We start from the raw sequence: 10,256 nt of genomic DNA, 5'->3' as shown, positions 1-10,256 counted from the left end.
TTAATAAAGAACCAAGCCTTCTGTCTACATGATCTGGCAGGGTAGTGGTGGTGGAATTTCAATCGGAGGGCAGATGCACAGAAATACCCTGTTTGCAAAGGTAGAAATGTATGGCGCGCGCGCGCGCGTGCGCACGTGTGTGTGTGTGTGTGTGTGTGTGTGTGAGACTGTGCTGGAGAAAACTCAGCATTATTTGACAAAAACAAAACAACGAAAAAAAGACCAGTGCCCAATCCTGTCCTGGAGAATCTATTCCTAACTCCATGCATTAACTTCAGAAGTGATACGGAGGAGCTATGAAAACAAAAACAAAAACAAAGGAACAACAACAACAAAACACCCAAAAAACCATGGCAAACCCTCTGCCAGTATTTGCTGCTGAGAATCGAGGACTCCCTTCTTTCTGTGACATCAGTGGGGAGGCTACACAGGTCCAAGGTTCTTGACCCAGTACCTGGCTTTTTCCAAGGACAATGGGTCTCTCCGGGACTCACGGGAGAAAACAGAGGCTAAACAAGTCAAGAACTCAAAAGCTCCCACCCAGGTGAACCTTATCTTTTGTTAGATAAGGGAGAACACAAATGGCGAAGAAACTCCTCTGTGTTACTAAGAGGTGCTAACCTAATGGAGAGGCCGCAAGAGTTGGTTCCTGTTTACTTCAGTGAAATTGTCCTAGGGAGTTTTGCGACTTACGAGTTGTCTCTCAAGACCCTCAAGAGACACTGAAAAATCCACAGGAACATACAGAAAGCCACGTCCATTTACTTAGCTGGACATCCCCTTGGCTCTGGGCACGAATGCAGCTCCAGTGCCCGACCTAGGAGGAATTTAGCCTCACTAGGGGCGTGAGGATACCTGTGTTTCCGGCAGGCGGATGGTCTTTGTTTCCACTTCAGGGGAGCTTGATTGACTCTCAACTTTCTGACAGGTTCGGATTAGAGGAAAATTACAATCAGCTCCGAAATTGTCTCTCTTCAACAAATATCCACCACTGGTCTACCGCGAGTCCAGGAGAACGACACGAAGTATTTTTTTTTCTTCTTCTTCTTAAAGCCGGTCCTCCTGCAGAGGGCTATATTTAAAGGTGAGATTTCAAAAGTATCAATGAGATTTTACATTTAGCTTAAGATAATATGGAATGCAGTTTAAGGGACTTCCTTGCAACTCGTGGGGGAATTTAACTTTGTCTCAAACATTTATGGGACGGGTATTTTGAGGGAGAAGGAAAAAAGTCCATTTTCTTTACAAACACTATTCACACACGCTAAAAAAACAGTTTAAAAAATTTGGTATACATGCATGCTTAGATTGAATATTTTTGTATCTAAATTTGCTATTGGCGTGAATGATTTCCATTTCTCCAGTATGAACTGTGCTATCCACTGACAGAAGGAAAATGTAAGTGACCTGTAGTTGAGGCAGCCACCTGCCCCACTCTGTCAAAGAACTGTTTTGCACTTCAGTGCTATCCACAAAATACAGATATTTGTAAGACAGTAAGGCGCTATCCTGCAAGATAAGCATGGACTTCTTCGTGTGGAGAGAAAGATGCCACAAAGAGCGGTCCCTTTTTTTCAGCCCAGCTGCCGGTCGATGGTTAAATACCAGAGACGATGAGACCATCGATAGAAATCAACGCTAACCTTTCTGATCGCTACCTCTTAGTTACCTTCTCGAGAAAAATACGGTGCATAAGAGTGAGACTCAGCTTGTTCCCTAGTTCCCAAGATAAACGGAGACGTCTCTGCTGCGATCGCTGTTCACACTTTCAGGTTCAGCGTCCGGATCAGGGACCCGGCTGCAGCGAAGGCTGGCGTGTGGACTCCAGCTCAGTAAAACTAGGAGGGAAGCGTCCGCTGTGAAGAGGAGGGCGCGCAGCTTGAGTACTTCAGCCAATCGGCGTGCACACCGCCTGATGATCGACCAATCAGAGGACGCGGAGCTCGGGGGTGGGTGTGGGTGGGTGGATAATACTAGGAAGGGGCGCGGAGGCCCAGGACTGCAGTGAGTGACGCTGCTGCCCAGAAAGCAAGCTGAGTGCGCCTGCGGCGGCCGAGTTCTGGGTCCGAGCCCCACCTTTCCTGCCCATTTTGGGCCAGAAGTGGAAAGCGAAGTCAAGCGACCCGGGCTACAGAGGACCGAACAGAACTTTGCAGAATTTGGGATGTACGGGGTGAGGTTGCTGAGGACTTGACTCACCTCCTGCCTCCGTCCCTCCCCACTACCCACTATCCGGCCTCCTGCTGTCAGATCCCTTTCAGTTTGCGTCTGCTGCTTGCAGCTCCAGAGAGAGATCCTAAAACTGGATATCTTTTTTACTGGGTTGCTAGCCTGGGTCTCTGAGTCTTGGTGAGTGTTGTGATGTTGCCGCTCGGGAGGGCATGGGGGCTTGAATCATCATTACTGATCCTTTCTGCTTCCGGTTGTCTTGCCTTAACGATAAAAAACAAATTGCATCAACCCTGTTCGGCCCAAGCACTGCTGATGCCAGACTAGCTTCTGCAGCTTTATGGCCAGTGTCCTCCACTCCCTGTGAGTGTGTGGGCCCTCTAATAATAGCACAGCGTCGGTGTAGGGGAAGGGTAGGGATGCGAAGACCACTCCAGAGTCTTGGCGTTGGCATAGGTCAGTCAGTGAGGGACATTTGGGAAACGTGTTTTAAGGTCCATTGTAATTAAAGGGAAGATAATTGTTCCATCGACAGTTTTATATGCATCATGGCCATGTTATCCGACTGTGGAAAAGCTTGACAAGTGGCTTAAACCGGAGAGTGTGTAAGGTCAGTGGGTGACTGGTCTGGAGAGGCCAGACAGGGTTGCGGTTAAAGGTCAGGTGCACAGACCACTTAGAATTAGAAAACTGAAACCTTCGTTGAGTTGTGGATCTCTGGGTCCATGTGGCTTGTATTGTAGGGACCAGAAAGAAACTGGGTAACTTCTGGTCTTGCAAAAGAAGTTCTGGGCCAAGACTCAGAAAGGGTCCTGATTGCGACAGGCGGGTCTTCGGGCCTCTTTCTGTTTCCCTAGAGTGCCGGCAACCGACCCGAACGAGAGCCTAGCGCCATGACAGAAGGACAGGCAGTCCCGGGATTCGGGGACTGGGAGATCGATGTGGAGAGCCTAGAGCTGGAGGAGGATGGCAGTGGGGCTCCGCAGCGGACCACGTCTCAGGGACCCAGTCCGTCAACAGCAGACGGGGACGTCGAGGAGGACGAAGAAGAAGACGAGGAGGACGAAGACGCAGAGGACGAGGGTGACGGCGAAGAACCGGGCGCGTCCCCGGAGGTACCGGACCGGCCAGGGCAGCCGGGAGGACCGGCACCCAGGCCACCGCCAGCGGCTCAGGAGCTGCCAGCCGCCGCCGCAGCCCCTGAGCGCGGTGCCACCGCGGGTGGCGGCGCGGAGCCTCGCAAACTGAGCCGCACGCCCAAATGCGCGCGCTGCCGCAACCACGGCGTGGTGTCCTGTCTCAAGGGCCACAAGCGCTTCTGTCGCTGGCGGGACTGCCAGTGCGCCAACTGCCTGCTCGTGGTGGAGCGCCAGCGTGTCATGGCCGCCCAGGTGGCGCTCCGGAGGCAGCAGGCCACCGAGGTGGGTACCCTTAGGCCCCGGGTGCGTCTTGAGGGTGCGTGTCCAGCCAGCATGGGGAGCCCCTTAGCAGCAGGAGAGCTGCAGATACTCTGCCCACGCTAATCTGCGGACTCGGGAGGGAAAGCCGTGGACTAAGCAGAGAATGCTAGAAAAGTCTCCTACTGAAAAAACGAAGTGTGGCATTGAAAATAATTAGGTTCATTTGGGACACCACGGAAAAGTCATTAAAATATTTTAGGGTTAGTTTAGCAGGTTCGGCGAGGGACGAGGGTTTTTGACAATGCGGTGTGTACAGTCACTGTGTTAATTACGCCCACCGAGAGTAATGCAGCACGCGCTGCTATCACTGTGCGGTGTCACCTTAACACTTAGGCAGAACTTGATGCCCGTTTTCCAGAGGAGACAAAAATTCGGGCTGAGTAAGAGCCTCTCAGCCCAAAGCTGTTCGGGACCTCAGGTGGCCCTGGGTTCAATCTCTTTCCTGGTTGGAGGTAGATGCTGTCCTGTCTTGCTAGGCTTCTCTGCAGTTCACTGAGTTGGAAGCAACCCGGCAGCGAGCAGAGGGTTCCCAGGCTGGTGTCCCTTAAGAGTTTCTTCCGTCTTTACGTACCGCCCTCCTCCTGAGAACAAGGCAGACACTGAAGACTCCCTCAGTCTCTGGCACCCCATCGTCTCCACTCCATCTAGGGGAGAAACCATACTGTCCTCAGAGGCAGGTTCAGGGCACCTTCAGCCTAGTGCATGCACCCTGGGGAGGCAACCATCCCCCAATCCAGTTCTCTTAGTCCAGATTCCTAAAGTCCCCTTGACAGTGGATCTCAACTCCCACTAGCGGTTTCCTTAAACGTCTTTTGGAGCGGTATCTAAAGAAAGCGGGAGTGGCCCACTAGCTGACTGAGCTGAGATTAAGGAGCGCTCCCATTAATTTTCTTTCAAATAATTTTTATAAGAGACGGCCAAACAAATAAAATATGTTTTCGGTTGGGGAGACTTCTAGAGGCTTGTGGATGCCCCTCCCCCACTCTCACGATTTTTTTTTTCTTTTTCGTGTGTGTGTGTGTGTGTGTGTGTGTGTATGTGTTTACAGGACAAGAAGGGGCTTTCCGGGAAACAGAATAATTTCGAGAGGAAAGCAGTGTACCAGAGGCAAGTCAGGGCGCCAAGTTTGCTGGCCAAAAGCATTTTAGAAGGTAAAATAACGTCAAGTTGTCCTTCGGCTTTTTAAATCCAGTTGAGAGGTGCTTATCATTTAGACGCATGACGTTTGTATTAACCCAGGAAGGAGCTAATCCTCTTTAGAAATTTTGCCTCGCGGAAGGGAATTCATATCTAGAAAATGCAAGGCGCTTTACTGGCGGAGGGTTTTGCCACCAGGATAAGGTCCTCTCCCTAGTTAAGTGCTCCGCTGCAGCGTCTGTGAAATTTGCCCCAGTGTGAGGATGCACAAAGATGCACCGTCAAGTGATCCTGGAAGCTACCTTTGGGAAAGGAAGACAATTAAAACGCACCCCCGCCATAGTTATGGTAGGAGCTTAATGGGAAGAGTAAGTGGAGCCAGACGATTGCAGCTGGGACCAAGAGTCACCTCTAGCCTCAAGTTTCACTCTTTAGCGTTCTGTTTTCCTCCTTGGAAATCTAGATGCATACTGCTCCCCCCCCCCCTTCCTTCTTACTGCTTTTGTCCCTCAAGGCTGTAGAGTGGGAAAAGATTGGAAGCAAACAAGCAAACTGGAGTCTCGCTGAGTAGACCTCCCCTCGCCTTCATTTTCTACAAACCCTGGAGACCTGTTAATTCTTCTAAAAGTAGTGATTTTCTAGAGCATCTGGATTTAGGCATGGTGTTTATTTAGTGACTGGCTAAGCAATGTATTACCATCACCTGTTCCCTTAACGTTCTTTACACTTCCTTTGCCTTTATCTAAGGTGAAGTTCCATTTCCTTTAATCACTGCCAGTTCAGCTTAAACAGAAGGGCTTCCTTCCCGGAAGTAGACACTTGAGTCTTTTTTTCTTTCTTTCTTTCTTCTGAGTTTAGCTGATCCTGAGTGGTTTTAAAGGTTGTCTGTGTCTCAGTCTGTGCTGTGCACATTCTGACCTTTGAAAGAGTTTTGAATTTGGTTGCAAAGTAGGTAAACATTCATAACCCTAGGGAGTACACTGATAAATCGAAAATTTTGCCAAAGCAAGTTGAGGCATTTTGAGGACTCAATGGAAAAACGTAAACTCCAGTAAATAACTTTCTGGCAGACACTTCACCTAGAAGTGGAAGGAATACTTTTCAATTTTTATTTTATTTGCAAACGAGTGTAATAGGTTTGTCACTGTGTAAATACAAATGCCACACGGGATCCTTCAGAAAAATTTGCCAGTCCTGCTAAGTGTTTGGGAGTGGTGCACTACCCCACGCGTTCTATTTGTGTTCTGTTAGTTTTTGCTTTTGGTTTTGTCTCTATTTCTGAACTGTGCACAACTTCATCTGCATCTTAACGACTGCTCTTTCGGCCCTTTTGGTATTTGGCCAACATGAATGAACTTGGGGGAAAACACTTGAGATCTGTAGATGGAGATACTCCCCTCTCTATTGCTTTGTCTCGCTTTGTTTGCTCAAGAGGTCAAAGGGAAGCCTGATGGATTATTAGGTGTGCCGTGTGTTTGCACTAGTTAGCAGCTATTTCCAGCTTTTTTATGTTGCTCTATGTCCTCAAGTCTTCTCTTCTTTTTTCTCCTTACTAATCTTCTTTAACTTTCTTTTTCTTTTTTTCCTAGTTCTCCTTGGATTATTCTACAGCTGTAACACTGTGTACATAATGAGACATCTTTAGAAAATAAAAGTGACATCAGCTGTAGGTATAGATATCTTTTATAATAATGAAAAAAAAGATGATCTGGGCAATGAAACACTGATGAAAATAAGGTGGACAGATTTGTCTCTCCATTTCTAGGGATCTGGGAAGGATATTAAAATCTCAGTCATAATACACTTGCTGAAGCAAGCAAGCAGACATACCTATCCCAACAAAACCAATGACAGCCAGAAGCTAGCATATGGGCACCTTTCCCGATAGGGAAACTATATTAAATCAAACATATACTTTTGCTTCTATATTAAAATATCAGTGATTTGGAATTATAATTGATTTATCCTGTGGTTTATGATGTTACGTTTGCCTTCTGGATTTCCAGATTTTTCTTGTCAGGATGTTAATCTGTTCTCTTTACCAATACTTGCTTATTTTAGGCTATCGCCCAATAACTGCGGAGACGTACCTGGGAGGGACCCTTCCTCTACCACCACCTGTTAGTGACAGGATGAGGAAGAGAAGAGCCTTTGCGGACAAAGAGTTGGAGAACATCATGCTGGAGAGAGAATATAAGGAGAGGGAGATGTTGGAAGCTTCTCAAGCTGCGGCCTTGTTCCTGCCCAACCGTATGATGCCAGGACCTGAATACAGTTCCTACAAAAGTGCCTACAGCCCCACTGCAGGGGAGTCACACAGCAAGGACTTTTGTAACTTTTTACCAACCTGCCTCGATCTGACCATGCAGTATTCAGGATCGGGGAACATGGAACTGATTTCTTCTAACGTCAGTGTGGCCACAACTTACAGGCAATATCCCCTGTCCTCACGATTTTTAGTTTGGCCCAAATGCGGTCCCATTAGTGACACCCTTCTTTACCAGCAATACCTTTTAAATGCTACCACTTCTGTTCAAGCCTTGAAGTCTGGGGCCAACTGGGATTTGAAAGGAACCCGAATTCAGGATGGCCTTAGCGCAGAGCATGACATGAGTCCACCCAAACCAGAAGGTTCCCTGGTGTTGCCTCATCTACCTGAGGTCCCAACCTCAAGAACTGACCTTCAGGCTCACCAGGTTGTCCCTGAGAGGTCTGCCTTCTCCCCACCCAGGCGAAATTTCTCTCCCATTGATATGGACTGCCTGGCAGCTCAAGGGCACGTCTTAACGAAGATCAGCAAGGAAAACACCCGGCACCCTCTGCCACTTAAACATAATCCGTTCCACTCAGTATTCCAGCAGACGCTTAACGACAAATCAGGCCTTGAGCTGAAAACACCATTTGTCAAAGAAGTCTTTGATGAAATCCCAAAGAAACACAGAGAGTGTTTGGTCAAGGAGAACCAGAAGTACACTTTTACAATAGACAGATGCGCAAAGGACCTCTTTGTAGCCAAACAAGTTGGAACGAAACTCTCGGCAAATGAGCCGCTGTCGTTTTCTGTTGAGTCTATTCTTAAGAGGCCTTCATCTGCCACCACTCATGTCTCCCAGTGAAAGGCTGCTTAAATGGAAAGCTGGATTTTCTACAGTCTTAGGGGGTTCTTTGCAGATACCCTTTCTGTTTTTACAGTTAAGATGTTTGTATAAAGAAATTTCTAATGTAAATGATGATTCCTGAGATCCTACGTATTTCCTCTGCTTGTACCTTTTCTTATCACATGAGTATATTTAAAGATGGAAATTGCTTACTATGTAAATTGTAAGGTTCTATGCTTTACACAGCACTCCAAAAAGCAATAAAAATAACATTGTCCTCAAAAGACCTAGAATTTGTTGAAGCAAACAGCTGTCTCTGTCTAGATTGGAAAGCTTGTGCCTTAGAAATGCATCCCTTATTTTTCTATAAGTCTGTGTGCTTTCAAGCTCTGTTAATGGTCCTTGTGAGTCACAGAGAATACCTATAAGCATATAATGCTTTTGTTTGTATGTTTTAAAATGTGCAGGTAGTGTGAGTCATATTCAGGGTCCACACAAGCTGGGTGAATGCTCTTCTTTCTCTAAACTACATTCCCGGAGCTTCTTGAAGAAAATATATACATACATATATGTTAAATTGAGTTAGATAGATATAGATGTATAAGTATCTATCTATCTCAATTTAACTTTTTAAGATGGAGGTAAAGGGAACTTGGGAATAGAGTTGGGATTCTTTGCATGTTGATGGAACTTAGTTTCCTGTGGTTTGACAAAGTTTAAATAATTCAAAGGGAAATCAGGTGCAACAAGATATGTATTTGATTGTGTGTTTGGAGATGGACAAATGTGAATTCTCTGGGCCTGTTTCTCCCTTAGGCAAGCCTCTGTATGTCAAGCACTTCTTTCTAGGAAAGGAACAGACATTTGGACATTTGTAGTTGTTTTTAACACACCATGTCTTTAGTTTTCTGGTGACCACAGATCAATTCCCCTTATTGGGTGCAGTCCATTTAGCCCACAGTGGTGTCAAATCCCCCTTGGCTCTTGAGTTAGTTCACTAGTCCTGAAAGATCGGTGACATTGGTTGACCATTTAGATGTAGGCTCTGCCAACTCTCAGCTGGTCCCTCACTACCTGTTTATACCTCTCCCAGGTGTACTGTGTCAAAGGCTGTCAGTATCATTTTCTTCTGAGATTAAAAACATTAATTATTCAAATGTTATCAATTGCCAGAAGGCTGAGGATGTTTATCATTGAACACAGGCGACTTCTCTCCCCCACCATTGTAAATTCTTTGTTATGCCCTTGGCTCTTGTTTTGCTTAACAAAATATTAAGTGCTGCTTCAGAAGTTTGATAAAATGAGTGTGGGACGCTTGTGAAGATATTAATTGATGGGGGAGAGTCTTCTGTTTTGTGTTAATTTCATTGGTTAAATAAAGAGACTGCCTTAGCCCTTTGAAAGGACAGAAAATTAGGTAGGCGGAGTAAACAGAACAGAATGCTGGGAGAAAGAAGCCGAGTCAGGCAGTCGCCATGATTCTCCCACTCCAGACAGACGCAGGTTAAGATCTTTCCTGGTAAGCCAGCTCGTGGTGCTACACAGAATATTAGAAATGGGTTAGATCAATATGTAAGAGCTAGCCAATAAGAGGCTGGAACTAATGGGCCAGGTAGTGTTTAAAAGAATACAGTTTCCGTGTAATTATTTCGGGTAAAGCTAGCCGGGTGGCGGGAAGCGGCCCACCGCTCCTATTACAACAATTAATCTTCAATGGTTACCTGTGGGCTAGGAATGATTTGAGTGCCTGCTTAGCATGCTCAAAGCCCTGAGTCTGATTCGCTGCACTTTGTAAACCCGGCGGCTCCTGCAATCCCAGCCATGCTGGAGGCAGGAGAATCGGAAGTGTAAGGTCATCCTTGGCTCCACGTCAACTTTGAGACCAGGGGGACTCATGACACCCTTGCTACACATGTAATCCAAACACTTGGAGGTTGGAGGGCGTTGATGGTGACAGGAGGATGGTGTACTCAAAGCCATCCCGCGCTACGTAGCAAGGCCCTGTCTCAAAAAACCGAAGCCACACCAAATGAATAAAGCACCTTCTACTCACTTGTGGACTCCAAGTTCAAATTTTAGAGTTAATAAGATGACTTAGTGGGTAAAGAAAACCAGTTCCTGCAAGTCCTCTTCTGATCTCCACATGCAAGTACACGAACTTTGCATGCATGCACATATTCATGCACACATGTAACTGAACCACAAAACTTTGAAGCTCTAAGATATCAGTCAAAGTCACCTCACTATGGAAGACAAGGTTTAGACATTTCACTGAAAGGGATGCCATGGGGCAAGTCTGGATATCAAAACCATTTTGGGCTTGTGAAAAGGTTTTTTGCTCTTGAAAACAGTTTACCATCTAGTGGAAATGCTGGTGCTACCGATTAGCTCA

General features: G+C 46.5%; 1 protein-coding gene across 2 annotated transcripts; it reads left to right on the top strand.

Moving 5' to 3' along the window:
• Window positions 1-2,016: 2,016 nt before the first annotated feature.
• Window positions 2,017-8,165, top strand: Dmrt2 (doublesex and mab-3 related transcription factor 2). Of its 2 annotated transcripts, XM_057779014.1 has the most exons (5): window positions 2,017-2,349; window positions 3,027-3,590; window positions 4,678-4,780; window positions 6,356-6,436; window positions 6,828-6,889. In XM_057779014.1, exons 2-4 carry the CDS (start codon window positions 3,063-3,065, stop codon window positions 6,409-6,411), a joined length of 687 nt encoding a protein of 228 aa, XP_057634997.1. In that variant the 5' UTR covers window positions 2,017-2,349; window positions 3,027-3,062; the 3' UTR covers window positions 6,412-6,436; window positions 6,828-6,889. The 2 variants fall into 2 exon arrangements, with proteins under 2 accessions (XP_057634997.1, XP_057634996.1); XM_057779013.1 differs by lacking the exon at window positions 6,356-6,436 and having other exon boundaries at window positions 6,828-8,165.
• Window positions 8,166-10,256: the final 2,091 nt, after the last annotated feature.

This window comes from Chionomys nivalis, chromosome 8, assembly GCF_950005125.1.
Source record: "Chionomys nivalis chromosome 8, mChiNiv1.1, whole genome shotgun sequence".
Lineage (NCBI taxonomy): Eukaryota > Metazoa > Chordata > Mammalia > Rodentia > Cricetidae > Chionomys > Chionomys nivalis.
Note: the sequence above shows the minus strand (reverse complement) of the source record. Positions and strands in the feature narration are given on the sequence as shown.

Bases quoted from the DNA above. Each gene is read 5' to 3' on its own strand.
- Dmrt2 (XM_057779013.1), top strand. From the start codon at position 3,063: ATGACAGAAGGACAGGCAGTCCCGGGATTCGGGGACTGGGAGATCGAT. The intron at 3,591-4,677 runs GTGGGTACCCTT...ATGTGTTTACAG, and splicing joins GGAGGCAGCAGGCCACCGAG to GACAAGAAGGGGCTTTCCGG. The intron at 4,781-6,827 runs GTAAAATAACGT...TGCTTATTTTAG, and splicing joins GGCCAAAAGCATTTTAGAAG to GCTATCGCCCAATAACTGCG.